The 15768-nt window shown below is 43.2% G+C and overlaps 1 protein-coding gene and 1 long non-coding RNA gene across 2 annotated transcripts in view; both read right to left on the bottom strand.

The window, feature by feature from the left end:
- The window catches only part of LOC116035412 (CD276 antigen-like), a 32950-nt gene extending 20029 nt beyond the window's left edge, over nt 1–12921 (bottom strand). The window contains exons 1-3 of the mRNA XM_036002426.1: nt 12802–12921; nt 11803–11904; nt 8374–8550 (exon numbers count right to left, since the gene is read on the bottom strand). Coding sequence (XP_035858319.1) covers nt 8374–8550; nt 11803–11875 — 250 coding nt within the window. The 5' untranslated portion in view covers nt 11876–11904; nt 12802–12921. The remainder of the gene's footprint in view (nt 1–8373; nt 8551–11802; nt 11905–12801) is intronic.
- LOC118495316 lies at nt 68–6997 on the bottom strand. Its single transcript, XR_004897689.1, has 2 exons — nt 6733–6997; nt 68–156 (listed from the first exon to the last, which is right to left on the bottom strand). It is a non-coding gene; the product is annotated as an uncharacterized LOC118495316 (long non-coding RNA).
- Nucleotides 12922–15768: the final 2847 nt, after the last annotated feature.

The following is a 15768-nucleotide window of genomic DNA, read 5'->3' as shown; positions in this document are numbered from 1 at the left end:
GACTTTTATAATATTTTGATACAATTCATTATTTTAACTTACCTTTATTACGATTGAATGTGATGTAACCCCTGTATAAAAGCACAGCTAGAGTAACACCAGCAACAAGAAAAAGAACACCAATAACTGCAGCAACAATCCATCCAGTGGAGAACCCTGAAACAGAAGACAAAAAGTTAATGTAACACTCAGAATGTAACTGCATATCACATAGTATCACAGTCTACACAAAGAGAACAACTGCAGGTGTGCATTCTCCTGAAACCTGAAATCTAAAACTCCATCCATCCATCTTCGTCCGCTTATCCGGTCTCGGGTCGCGGGGGTAGCAGCTCCAGCAGGGGACCCCAAACTTCCCTTTCCCGAGCCACATTAACCAGCTCCGACTGGGGGATCCCGAGGCGTTCCCAGGCCAGGTTGGAGATATAATCCCTCCACCTAGTCCTGGGTCTTCCCCGAGGCCTCCTCCCAGCTGGACGTGCCTGGAACACCTCCCTAGGGAGACGCCCAGGGGGCATCCTTACCAGATGCCCGAACCACCTCAACTGGCTCCTTTCGACGCGAAGGAGCAGGGGCTCTACTCCGAGCTCCTCACGGATGACTGAGCTTCTCACCCTATCTCTAAGAGAGACACCAGCCACCCTCCTGAGGGAACCCATTTCGGCCGCTTGTACCCTGGATCTCGTTCTTTCGGTCATGACCCAGCCTTCATGACCATAGGTGAGGGTAGGAACAAAAACTGACCGGTAGATCGAGAGCTTTGCCTTCTGGCTCAGCTCTCTTTTCGTCACAACGGTGCGATAAATTGAATGTAATACCGCACCCGCTGCGCCGATTCTCTGACCAATCTCCCGCTCCACTGTCCCCTCACTCGCGAACAAGACTCCAAGGTACTTGAACTCCTTCACTTGGGGTAAGGACTCATTCCCTACCTGGAGAAGGCACTCCATTGGTTTCCTGCTGAGAACCATGGCCTCCGATTTAGAGGTGCTAATTCTCATCCCAGCCGCTTCACACTCGGCTGCGAACCGATCCAGTGAGTGCTGAAGATCACAGGCCGATGATGCCATCAGGACCACATCATCTGCAAAAAGCAGCGATGAGATCCCCAGCCCACTGAACTGCAACCCCTCTCCACCCCGACTACGCCTCGATATCCTGTCCATAAATACTACAAACAGGATTGGTGACAAAGCGCAGCCCTGGCGGAGGCCAACTCTCACCTGAAACGAGTCCGACTTACTGCCGAGAACCCGGACACAGCTCTCGCTTTGGTCGTACAGAGATTGGATGGCCCTGAGAAGGGACCCCCTCACCCCATACTCCCGCAGCACCTCCCACAGTATCTCCCGGGGGACCTGGTCATACGCCTTCTCCAGATCCACAAAGCACATGTAGACCGGTTGGGCATACTCCCAGGCTCCCTCCAGGATCCTTGCGAGAGTAAAGATCTGGTCCGTTGTTCCACGACCAGGACGGAATCCGCATTGTTCCTCTTCAACCTGAGGTTCGACTATCGACCGAACCCTCCTTTCCAGCACCTTGGAGTAGACTTTACCAGGGAGGCTGAGAAGTGTGATACCCCTATAATTGGCACACACCCTCTGGTCCCCCTTTTTGAAAAGGGGAACCACCACCCCGGTCTGCCACTCCTTTGGCACCGAACCAGACTTCCACGCAATGTTGAAGAGGCGTGTCAACCAAGACAACCCCTCCACACCCAGAGCTTTAAGCATTTCTGGACGGATCTCATCAATCCCTGGGGCTTTGCCACTGTAGAGTTGTTTAACTACCTCAGCAACTTCCACCAGGGAAATTGATGACAATCCCCCATCATCCTCCAGCTCTGCCTCTACCATAGAGGGCGTATTAGTCAGATTTAGGAGTTCCTCAAAGTGCTCCTTCCACCGCCCTATTACCTCCTCAGTTGAGGTCAACAGCGTCCCATCCTTACTGTACACAGCTTGGATGGTTCCCCGCTTCCCCCTCCTGAGGTGGCGAACGGTTTTCCAGAAGCACTTTGGGGCCGACCAAAAGTCCTTCTCCATGTCTTCTCCGAACTTTTCCCACACCCGTTGCTTTGCCTCTTTCACGGCAGAGGCTGCAGCCCTTCGGGCCCTTCGGTACCTTGCAACTGCCTCCGGAGTCCTCTGGGATAACATATCCCGGAAAGACTCCTTCTTCAGGCGGACGGCTTCCCTGACCACCGGTGTCCACCACGGTGTTCGTGGGTTACCGCCCCTTGAGGCACCTAAGACCCTAAGACCACAGCTCCTCGCCGCAGCTTCAGCAATGGAAACTTTGAACATTGTCCACTTGGGTTCAACGCCCCCAGCCTCCACAGGGATGCACGAAAAGCTCCGCTGGAGGTGTGAGTTGAAAGTCTTTCGGACAGGGGCCTCCTCCAGACGTTCCCAATTTACCCGCACTACCCATTTGGACTTACCAGGTCTGTCCAGAGTCTTCCCCCACCCCCTGACCCAACTCACCACCAGATGGTGATCGGTTGACAGCTCTGCCCCTCTCTTCACCCTAGTGTCCAAAACATACGGCCTCAGATCAGATGAAACAATTATAAAATCGATCATTGACCTTTGGCCTAGGGTGCTCTGGTACCAAGTACACTTATGAGCATCCCTATGTTCGAACATGGTGTTCGTTATAGACAATCCATGACTAGCACAGAAGTCCAACAACAAACAACCACTCTGGTTTAGATCAGGGAGGCCGTTCCTCCCAATCATGCCTCTCCATGTGTCTCCATCATTGCCCACGTGCGCGTTGAAGTCCCCCAGCAGAACTATGGAGTCCCCCACTGGAGCCCCATACAGGACTCCACTCAAGGTCTCCAAGAAGGCCGAATACTCCGAACTCTTGTTTGGTGCATATGCACAAACAACAGTCAGAGTTTTCCCCCCCACAACCCGCAGGCGTAGGGAGGCGACCCTCTTGTCCACCGGGGTAAACTCCAACGTAGCGGCGCTCAGCCGGGGGCTTGTGAGTATCCCCACACCCGCCCGGCGCCTCACACCCTGGGCAACTCCGGAGAAGAAAAGAGTCCAGCCCCTAACCAGGAGTATGGTTCCAGAACCGAGACTGTGCGTAGAGGTAAGCCCCACCAGATCTAACCGGTAGCGCTCCACCTCCCGCACCAGTTCCGGCTCCTTCCCCCACAGAGAGGTGACATTCCACGTCCCCAGAGCCAGCGTCTGCTGCCCGGGTCTGGTCCGTCGAGGCCCCTGAACTTCACTGCCACCCCTGCTCCTCAGATCTTTGCATAGTAAATTGAGACAGCTAGCTAGACTATCTGTCCAATCCAAAAGTTTTTTTCACGCATGACTATTTTGCAGCAGCTCTGTGCGGAGTTTAGCACCGCCCATGATGATTCTGATTGGTTTAAAGAAATGCCATTAAACCAGAACACGTTGTTCGGACCACAGTAAGGAAGAATTAAACTGGATATTAAACAATAAGGCCCTAGAATAAATCAACCTCTGAGAGACAAAGAGATCTGGGCCTACATGGAAAATTCCAATCCTGATCTACCTCTGAGACAAAAGAAAGCACATGTCTCCTCAGTCAAGAGGGTGAAGTCCCCATTTTCCAGCAGGAGACTGCAAGTCGCACCTAGGTGTCACCGCACAAAAAATGGCCGAAACGCTAGGAAGTCCTGGATTCCCATTGGACCAGTGGACTCCAAACACAGCAGGGGGCCTGAGACTATAAAACTTTCTGACACACACAAACCTGAGTCTTTTCCACTAGTGATTCGTTACTGAAAGGATGACACTGCAGCGCTGCTGAGAAATCCACAGCCTCACCTTGCCGGTCGAGTTGAGCTGAGTGGTATCTTCGTGATACTACAAAAGGGGATCCTGGTGAAGAAGATTTTCTGTCTCTCACCAAATCTGCAGAGGGTAACTTGCCCTGTTTTTCAAGGAAAGGAGGATGTGTCTTCCTACAACTCGACTCTGGAAAAGCTCCCCATATGCCGGGAGGAACTTCTCTGTTCGTTAAATCACGGGCCTGTGTTTTAATTCGCTTTCTGTTCATCGCGGAGAATCCGCCGAACAAACTAAGCGAACTACACATCCAAAAGTAAGAGGCTTCATAGTGTTCTGGGCAGATTAGAACAGGGTGTGTTTTATTAATGAGTAATTTGCTTTTGTTGCTATTTGTGTTACCATTAATGTGATCTGATTAATACGGTGCTATTTCTGCACACTTTGATTATTAATCTTTTTGGCTGTGAACGTATCTCTGATCCAGATATTGTTGATGTTGTGTTGAAACTGTGTTGAACTGTAGCTTTTACTTCCCGCCGTGGAGAAGTTTAATTACTGGACAAGTGGAGCCATAATCCTGCCTTCCATCAGTCAACTGCGGCGCTGTGATATAAAGACGTTATATCATAGACCCGTGGAACGGCTGAGGGCCTGATTATCCGCGGAGTCAGCTGTTTGCTCGCAGAAAGGAGCAGAAAATAACACTCTCTCGTTGAACAAAAGCTCAGATTCTGCTGTAGCATTGAGTTAAGTTAGAATCTCGAGTAAACGAAGACAGTGATTATTTTCAACCCCACAGAGATCAAGATTTTCAAGTGTTCAAGTATTTTCCCTCCATTTCTCTCTCCCTCTCTCTACACACACATACACACGCACACACACACGCATGCACGTGCATGAATAGTTAAACAGCTAGCACATAGCGAAGTAGCTAGTGTGTCACTTTGGTCTGTAAGACCCCCGGGTTTTGTCACCCCTCCTCTCTCTCTCTCTCTCTCTCACTCACACACACACACACACACACACACACACACACACACACACACACACACACACACACACACACACACACACACACAGTGTCTCACAGAGAAATGCTGGTTTGTTTTTGCTTTGTTTTATTGTAGTTTAAAAAAAGGTATATTGGTTTTAATTGATCGAAGGATTATTGATCGGCCATTGATAATTTTGAAGTTAATAAATTCTACTATATTTTAAATAGAAGTTGTCTGTGATTATTTGTGTACTTATTGTAATAACAAGCTGGTTAAACAGGTCGTTGCTCGAATTCACCCTTTCTTTTGTTCCTTTAAACAATACCAGATAGATTAACCAAGTTAAGATCTGTATTTTAAAGGGAATACCACAGAAATGAGACTGTTTCACAGTTTGATTATTGGTCCCTAATATATTCCAGGGTGGTGCCCCGTTTTTGATAGTTTGTCGATTTGATAAAGTTATTAATAACCATATTCATAACTTTATTAATATTGATAAAACATCTTAATAATAATTTGCCAATGATTGAATCTGTACCCTATGAATTCCCTCCCATCCCCGAACGCTATGTAGAGTAGCCAGACTCTCCTTCAGCACGCCTGGGAGGAGGGTGTGGCATAGCGAGACTACTATTCTAACACTAAAAGTGGTACCCATACAAGATCCGCGGACCACATCACACCCCTCCAGTGCCCCACCGTAAAAACATTTTACTGCTAACCTTCAAAGCCCTCCATAACCTTGGTATAGACTGGTGCAGGTACCTCAGGCTACATTTAATCTACTACCTTTTGGTTTAAAAACAAATATCTTTTTGCTACGTTTATGCCTCACGTTTACATTCCTCGTTTTCGAGCCCCTAAAACGGAGACATTTGGGAACTCTGCTGCCCCCGTTTCGTTTGAAAACTCCGGGGTTGTTTTGTAGTCTGGACGGGCACAAACAACGTCAGTCAGTCTTTTCGTTGTCAGACGTGTTAAAATGGACGGAGATTCGTTCTGCTACTGGAGCTGAAACTCTTGTGAGGACGGAGATCGTGTTTGTCTCACAACGCTGCTTAAAAATGAAAACCTAGTAGTGTGGATGTAGCCTCAGAAACTAAAAATGACACATATCCACCAGGCGGTGGCGCTATAATCAAGGTGAAGGTGTTTTGGCCAGTAACCAAGGGGGTAAGCTTCGCTTCAGATCTCGAACCTCCTATGGCGCCATTTTGATGCTACAAAGCGATCAACCGACGTTAGCATTCCATTGACTGCCATTCATTTTGACGTCACTTTGACAGTGAATAACTTTACATCTGAAGCGTTTAAAGACTTTATTTGTCCATTGTTTATTTCTAAAGAAACACGACAATGTATAAAAGGCTCCATTACCTTGTACCTCACGTTATGGCTCCATAGTAGACGTTTTTGTAAAAATAGGCTAACGATTGTGTCATAACCACGCGACTTACTGTATAGTAGAGGAATTACCGTATAGTACAGGAGAAGCTCGCAGGCAGTTTGGACTTACATTAGCTGTTTAAGTTTAATTACTAATGTTAACTAGCATTTTAGTTAGCAATAATTAGCCTGTGTCCATGTTATCTCCTTACATATAACTACACTCTCCGTCTCTGCTAGATTGGGAATGATTGAGATTTCTCTTGGCACAGCTACCAGAAGACTTCCAACTTTCAGACACGTTGCTCACATCACATTTACGTCGTTGGAGGCTGCTCAGTAACGCTCAGCCATCACTGGAAAAGTGCTTCTAAAGGCCTTCACTGGTCTCCGTCCAGAGCAACGGGATCTGTTGGTCCATTCTTATATACAGTCTATGACAGTAACTGAATATAGGTGAATCTCATGATACAGGCCACACACATTTACTATAACATTTTGCAAATAAATAACACATAAACAAAACAATTTAAATATTAAAATATCACAAGGAAGAATCTCACCACTGATATCCACAGAGGTCTCAGCATAAATCTGATGTTTGATTTCCTCCTGTGTGGCTACACAGCGATAGGTGCCGGTCTTGGTCACAGTAGTTTGGAGGGTGATGTAGAAGCTGCCTTCTCTTTCTGAGTCCTGTGTTACTTTAGCATGAAGGATGTTTCCATCACTGTCCTGCAGCTCTACTTTAGGTTTTGGATTGCCATGAACTTCACACTGCAGCAGCGCCGAGTCTGCTGTTGCAGTAAGTATTCTAACAGATGGTTTTAAAGCTGCACCTGTGAACATGAAACAGATAATTTTATAAATTATATAAGACAATCACAGCATTCAAATGTAAGACTGGGATGTGTTTTTCATCCCTTCCCTGCTTTAAAATGTTTATAACAGTGTTAGAGAAAAACACAGGGAGAAACAGAAAAGCACAATTTAAGCCTAAATTACACATTTCAACGTTGTTGCAGACTTAACTTCTTCCAGTATGAGTCAGATTCTGGTTCTGCAATGTTTTTATGTTCTACAACAATATAAAAAGTTGTTATAATAAAGTGAGGCCAATGCACAATAAGTACTAAAAGTAAACCCTTTAAATCATTAACATTTAAACAAACTTAAGAGATGTTGGCATATAAATGTCTCCACTTTTAAGTGAAGTCCAACACATAGAAGAATGATCTCAGTTTCATGGTTTCTCATGCTGAATGGCTTATTTACAAGAAACGTCTGAGCACATCTCTGGTAAGCAGATGATCTAAAGTGATGCTTTAGCATCATTCTTTGTAAAGAAACTCAGTTTTACAGATCTATCGATTAAATGAACTAATCAATTAGTCAACAAAATCATATGAATGTTAGATAGCGAGCGACATCATTAAAACCATGGATCAACAGAAGTACATTTCCAGGATGAAGTGACATCTGGCACGTAGCTCACATGCCAGATGTCAGGCTTTGGCCGTCACCTTCCGCCCTCTCTGTGTTGCCACTCTTTCAGGGAATGATTGTAAAGATTTATAAAGAATATGTTTAGGGCATTTCCTCTCAAACTGGGACGTTTTTAGACCGATTGGTGGGATTGCCGTGGACGAAGTACACACGGAGATACACTGGTAAGAGCTAATGAGGTTTAACCATGTATCAGCTAATTTATATAGTTCACGTTATTGTATTGTATGAATATTTAACTTGATTTAATATTGTATGTGGCGTTTTCTTTTGCAGGGTGCAAATGTTCCACCAAAACAAGTTCCTTCCAGAAATTATTTTGCAGAGCCACATCTGATCTGTCTTTTAAGACACCATCTAAAAGGCAAATCAAAACGTATGATAGAGTGCTTGTGTGATGTTATCACACTAAAAGTGATTCATACATAGACCTGACTGGTTTTGGGTTAGGGTTAGGTCGAAGTGTGCTTGAAACAAATTAGGTCGTATATAGACTGCTAGAACTTCAGAAACTGTTTAACGAAAGTACTCACCAACAACAACAATAAGCTCAATGTTGAATGGCTGAAGACGAGGAAAATAACAGGTGTAGACTCCACTGTCAGTCACCGTTGTATTTCTGATGATTATGGAGGCGTTGCCGTGTTTCAGTTCATCTGGAAAATGAGAGACTCGACCTTTAAACTGCTCACTCTGACCACCTAGACCGTTGTTGTAATGACTGCCTCCATCATACAGGAACACCTCCTTCAGACCTTCATCTTTCTGAAGAACTTTCCTCCAGTCAAAGAGTTTAAACTCAATGTTCTCCTTGGTGCTGAGAGAGCAGGGTAACATTACATCAGTCCCTCCTTCCACTTTGATGACTGTTGGCCCTGAAAGATAAAATCATGTATTTATCACTATGTTTACACATGTCACCAGAATTATTCCACAAGTTTTGAAAAGAGTTTAGTTAGTAATTTATCCTCCTCCACAATTATTTTTAATACATGTACTTAATTTGTAGAACTATATATTTAAAATTGGATTTTATTATGTATTTTGCACAATAAAACGATCAGCCGATTAATAATTAGTTGAGTGACAGAACTATTTTGATCGTCTCAGTCATTTTAGTAAAAACTTGTCATGTTTCTAGCTTATTGAGAACTTTTACTTTAAGTACCTTTTATTTTACTTTTACTCAAGTAACATTTTCAAAGCAGGACTTGTAACAGAGTATTTTCACAGTGTGGTATTTGTACTTTTACTAAAGGATCTGAACACTGGTATGTTGTATGGATCAACTGATTCTGACTCTATATCTGTGACATCCTCCTGATGTAAAACATTTCCTCATTTAGAGTTGTGATAAAGAGCTTTTGAGGAAGTGAAATCATGTGAAAAAAAGATACAAATCTTCTCTTCTCACATACACAACTCTCCTGTAGAAATGAACCTAAATAACAATGGTGGAATGTAACTAGGTACATTTACTTAAGTTGAAATGATTAGACCATTAAACACACAACTGTTTGGATCCCTTACACTTTCTAAAATGGGAGGATTCTTCTGCATCAAATACTTTTACCTTGAATACTTTAAGTACATTTTCCTGATGATACTTACATACTTTTATTAAAGTAATATTTTCAATGCAGGACTTGTTGTTGTTGTTGCTAGACGTAGTTAGGTTTAGGCATGAGGAGTGGGGATTGGTTAGGGTTGGGTTAAGAATAACAGGGTCAGCCAATCAGAGGCAGAGTAAGGCAAAAAATAAGGCGGGCCACGAGGCACTTCCTGTGACGTCTAGCGGATCCGATCTAGCATCTACCCAGATTCTGAGCTCGGGGGTTTCCGGTTTCCTCCCTCACCCAAAAACTTTAAAAAACCTGAGGTCATCTGTGAGGAATATATACTATTTACTACAATATTATTGGCCTAGTTGGGAGTGACAGAACTACACTCACCTTAAAGATTATTAGGAACAACTGTAGATTTCTTGTTAATGCAATTATCTAATCAACCAATCACATGGCAGCTGCTTCAATGCATTTAGGGGTGTCGTCCAGGTCTAGACAATCTCCTGAACTCCAAACTGAATGTCAGAATGGGAAAGAAAGGTGATCTAAACAACTTTGAGCATGGCATGGTTTTTGGTGCCAGGCTGGTCTGAGTATTTCACAATCTTCTCAGTCACTGGGATTATCACGCACAACCATTTCTAGGGTTTACAAAGTATGGTCTGAAAAAGGAAAAACATCCAGTATGCAGCAGTTCTGGGGGGCCAAAATGCCTTGTTGATGCTAGAGGTCAGAGGAGAATGGGCCGACTGATTCCAGCTGATAGAAGATCATCTTTGACTCAAATAACCACACGTTACAACCGAGGTATGCAGCAAAGCATTTGTGAAACCACAACACGCACAACCTTGAGGCGGATGGGCTACACCAGCAGAAGACCCCACCGGGTACCACTCATCTCAACTAAAAATAGGAAAATGAGGCTACAATTTGCACAAGCTCCCCAAAATTGGACAGTTGAAGACTGTAAAAATGTTGCCTGGTCTCTGAGTCTCAATTTCTGTTGAGACATTCAGATGGTAGAGTCAGAATTTGGCGTAAACAGAATGAGAACATGGATCCGTCATGCCTTGTTACCATTGTGCAGGCTGGTGGTGGAGGTGTAATGGTGTGGGGAATTAGAGTCCGGATCGGGCCAAATTTTTCTGTACGAGCCCGGCCCGCGTCCGACAGAGCCGTGACCGAACCTGGCCCAAGCCCGACAGGCATTAAGAAATTTGTGTCCGAGCCCGACCCGAGGCTGACACAGTTAAAATCAAATTTTTTTTCTCATACTACACATGTAGGCTACGTTTTTGTGTGGAAAGTTTTTATTAAGCAACTGTAGGAAGGCATTCGGAAATGTCAACAGATGAGGCATCAGCGCACACAGGGCAACAAGCGCACGTTAATAAGCGGTTAAAATGTTCAATGTGTTAACCTTTCCTGTTTGCTTCTTTTCCGACTGTGGTCAGAAAATCAGGGGAGACTCGTTACCTCCAGGGCCCACGTTATAACATGAATATCGTCAGGGTTAATATCCTGTTTCTGGTGAGCAAATGAATGAACTTGGCTTTCAGTCTGGGGTTTATATCGAACACCGCACAGACTGTGTAGCTACAATAAAACTTAAACTTATTGCACCAACTCTGCTCCGTTTGCATACAACACGCCTGCTTCCTCTTTCTCTCTTCTGCCCACTTTCCACACACACACACACACACCCCCACACGCACTGAGCTCTCTTAAAGGAGCCGCAGCACCATTTTACAAATGTCTTATCACGCTGACGAACCCGACCATAATTTCTAAATATCTGTCCGAACCCGGCCCGGCCCCTGACCATGTCCATCCCTTTTATGACCACCATGTACCCATCCTCTGATGGCTACTTCCAGCAGGATAATGCACCATGTCACAAAGCTCAAATCATTTCAAATTGGTTTCTTGAACATGACAATGAGTTCACTGTACTAAAATGTCCCCCACAGTCACCAGATATCAACCCAATAGAACATCTTTAGGATGTGGTGGAACGGGAGCTTCATAACCTGGATGATCATCCCACAAATCTCCATCAACTGCCAGATGCTATCCTATCAATATGGGCCAACATTTCTAGAGAATGCTTCCAGCACCTTGTTGAATCAATGCCACGAAGAATTAAGGCAGTTCTGAAGGCGAAAGGGGATCAAACACGCTATTAGTAGGGTGTTCCTAATAATCCTTTAGGTGAGTGTATTTTGATTGTTTCAGTCATTTTTACCATAAAAAGTAGGTGTTTCTTCTTAAATGTAAAGCTTTGGCTGCATTGAGTAGTCTATTTGAACTTTTGCTTTTAGTAGGCCTACCTTTTCTTTTACAGATTCTAAATTCGGGTGTTTCCAGTTTCCTCCCACCCAAAAACTAACGGAATGCCAAAACTAACTTTAAAAATCACAGAGGTCATCTGTGAGGAACAATCAGATCAATAACCTGAGCTGTGAAGGGTTAGGGCGGGGGAGTGAAAATAACTTATTTGTCCCTCCACCTGCCTCTCAAAAGTCGAGCCCTAAACTTCTAAGTTAGTAGACTAATTCTTACCGTTTTCATCACAAAGTGTTTTTCGGGTCAAACACAGAAGACCCAAACACAGCAGATCCAGAAGAAGCTTCATAGTTGTCCATTGAATCGTTGGATCAGTTACTGTAACAAAGTCAGAGTTGGTTTTGATTTATACTTTCATTTTCATCTCACCTATATACAGGTGTAGCACCCAAAGCCTTCACAATAAAAGCGCCCAAAACACTAAAATCATTATTAATTATTGTCTCTGTCATTATTACAATTATGCTATTAGTAACAGGAGTATCATTTTAATATCCCAAGCTTTATTAGTGTCTTATGTGATATATGATATATCTTTTCTCCATCTTCTACTTTGTTGTATCATCTCACTCACTGTGTTTCTGTCTCTGGAAAGGACTTTGTTCATGTGGCTTGGAAAGTGGAAAACTTGCATACAGTTACACTAACTTTTTTAAACTGTCTAAAATAAACTGTTGCATCACAACAGTTTTCATGTCTTCTGAATATAAGTGGTGAGCAGTTTAAATAGAAACTGATGTTACATGCCTTCAAAATATCAAATATTACAGTGATTTGTGTCTGCAGACAAAGGTTTTCCTAATTAGTCTTATTATAATATCTACATCATGAAATAAATGACTTACAATGCTTTACGATGAATCACTGAAACATTGGCCTAATTTCTCTTTAGTTAGAGCTAAATTAATCTGATATAACTGCTTAAACACAAAATAGATTGTTTGAGACTTGAACATGAGCTCCATGTCAGATCTGAGGCACTTTACAATCTGATCCCCAGAAACCCTTGACTTTTTTAACCCAAATGAAAAACCTACAAATGTGCCAAACAGTTCACTGTCACAAACACAAGTTTTAATGGGGACATTAAAATGTGTTTGCTGAGCCAGTTTAAAAGGTGGAACACAATGCAGATTAAAGTTGGTTTTAGGACAGCAGAGATGCCACATTGTTGGAAATGGAAGCTAAAACAATCTAATTTAAATAACAACTTACCCCTAATAAACAACAACCATCGTCTGCAGCAGTGTAGCTTGAAGCTGAAGTTCTCAAACTGGGGTCCAGGGACACCAAAGGGTCCTTAGGGGGTGTTCAGGGGGTCTCCTCCAAAATAAAAGCTCATCTCACTGCAATATGTTGAACATTCGGCACTGTTTACACACACACACACAGACACACACACACACACACACACACACACACACACACACACACACACACACACACACACACACACAAACACACATACCCTCCTTGTATGTGTACAACACCTGGTAGAAGAAAGCTGATCTGTCGCTACACTACAATTCCTGTTTATCTATGTAGTATATGACCATTCTATAACTTTCTATAAACGTTGCTTAAATGTTTGTTATAAGGGAGTCCAATGAACTTTGCTTTACACTTACTGAGAACATCTGGAAACTGTTAACATGAGCAGAGTTTCCCCCAAGACAGAAGGGACCTTTTTTGGAGTTGTGCCAGATAACAGGCTACGATTGGCCAGTTCATATACTAACACATACACCCTCCCACGTTAGGTCATACAATGCATAAGATATATACGTTGCTCACACAAAGGAAAGGCAGAACGACTTTTGGAAGAATTTGGGTTGGTCGTTCTCCAAGCTTCCTGCAGGAGTTTGTTAAATTGATGCTGAATCTTTGTTTGTAATAAACCTTTTTATAATCAAGATCAGTGTCGGCGGATTCCTCTTCATACAGCATCACAGCATTACTATTTAAGACACCACAATTTTGGCGACGAGGATGGGATCGGTTGCATCTCCCAGGTCATCGTTTCATCATGGGCACTCAGGGACTGACTCCCGCTTCATTGGTCGACTATGAGGTGAGCTTTCTCACTATTTGGGCGCTGGTCAGTTCATGTGTGGTTCTGTGTGTGTGATGAGGGATTGCACCGTGTCGAATCTGTGTGTATTCTGTGTAGTGATTGCTGTGTGATGGGGTTCCGTTATAAATTATTTGTGTTAAATATGATGTTTTATTGTTGTTAGACTGTTCAACAAATATATAGGCCTATAAGTCCAGTTGAAATGTTTAGCTGTTTAGATACTTAGTTAGTTGACAGGACTGTTGTGATCATTTCTAGTTTCAGAAATGTGAGGATTTTTCTACATTGTTACTTTTGATACTTGAAGTACATATTTTATGATACTTTCCTTACTTAGGTAATATTCTTGTAGCAACATTTTGAATCAATGATGTCATAAGTTAGAAGCAAGAAAACTAAAATGAGTATGATTAAAAGTACAAGTAATGCTTCTCGGAGGTGTTGTGTTTTGTGTTTATTCAGTGTGCCTCGATGGATGTCAGAGCAGACCTGTCTCACTCCTCTACAAGCTGATTTGTTTGGTCCCATCCCCCACCACTTGCACCAGAAACTGCATCTGGAGCAAGAGCAGCAGAGAAGGAGGGGCGACAGATTTACAACTGTCTATGGTTAAGTGACTGAATTGGACACCCAGATGGCTCTCAGGGCATGACCAGAGACTGACATTAAAGAAGTAACGTCACACATGCCTACAAAGTACTTTGGTGAAACATTCACAGATGAACAATAATTGAGAAGCTGAAACAACCATAAAGATGAATCCAAGCTCCAAAAGTAAGAAGAAAATGAAACATCTGGAAACTAAGGGCAGACTGAGGTTTAGAAAAAGGATGATGATGATCAGAGTGATTCAGAAGAGTGTTATGAAAGTGAAGATGGAGACAGCAATGAAGATTTGGAGAGCAGAGGAGCTACAGGACTTCATCCTGCAGCGTCTAGCATAGAAGAGATTGAGAGAGACATGGAGCGATGCATGTCATACTTGGAGAAGCTGAAGATACAGAGGGACAAATTGCTGAAAAAAGGGTCCCAAAAAGTGAAAGAACAGGACCGAGAAACTCTCAGAAAACTCAATCAAATGCAACTGGTGGAGAATAAGAGGAAGAAGAAGAAGCAGGTTTTGGTTGTGCTGAATCAATGCCCACGAAATCAACAATTACCGCCACAATTCCAGTCAAGCCAGTTGCTCCAACCACCATTCGTGGTTCCAGTTGTTTTATATCCACAGCCAGTTTTTGGACAGATACAGAACTGGAGAGGAAGAGGACGAGGAAGCTTAGGCAGAGGAAGAGGAAGAAGATTTGATTCATACTCTATGCAATCACTGTTTTAATTGTGGACAGGATGGACACTTTGCCCGTGAGTGTAATAGACCAGGAAGAAACTCCAGAGGAAGTTACAGAGGACGATACAGGGTCCAGTCAAGGCCATATGGAGGACCGGTGAACCCTTACAGGAGTCTGGAACCAGGATTCTAGAGATGCCCAGAAGATCTGAAAGGGGTGTCAGCTGGTGTCATCAGGACCAGAAAGAGATCCAACAATTGAGCTCAAGGACAAGGACAGTCACAAGTTGGTACAGATCTGCACAGATGAGCGTCTGACCAGAGAAAGAGGGAGGAGTGAGAGAGATCGGATTTGCTCTGACGCATCGACGCATCGACGCATCAACGTACCAACACATAAAAAGGAGGTAATGCACCGACAAACACACAATTTGAAAATACAATTACTCTAAAGAAGTAATTAATAGTAGTAAAGTAATTTTTGCTTTTAAAATAGAGTTACTCCTATGTGAACACACCTATATGAATGGTTAAGACATCTAAATTAAGCAACTTGGTATGAAAATCTTACATTTTGTCAGTACCTGGTGAAATGTATTATGTTAGATTTGTAATGACTTTCCTGTGACAGCTTCTAACAAGACTAATGACAAATATGCTACTTTGGTTGCTGTGTCAGGAAATGTTAAAAGAACATTTCACTGTTTTATTTTTGTGCTCTAATGACATTTAGTTTACAACTTTTGAAGATGTTTCTATTATTTGAGTGTTGCCAAGATAATTTATTGAGAAGTAATCTCATGTATGAGTTTGAATTGGATTG

Source organism: Sander lucioperca, chromosome 6 (genome assembly GCF_008315115.2).
Source record: "Sander lucioperca isolate FBNREF2018 chromosome 6, SLUC_FBN_1.2, whole genome shotgun sequence".
Taxonomy (NCBI): Eukaryota; Metazoa; Chordata; class Actinopteri; order Perciformes; family Percidae; genus Sander; species Sander lucioperca.
This window is presented reverse-complemented; position numbering and strand designations above follow the sequence as displayed.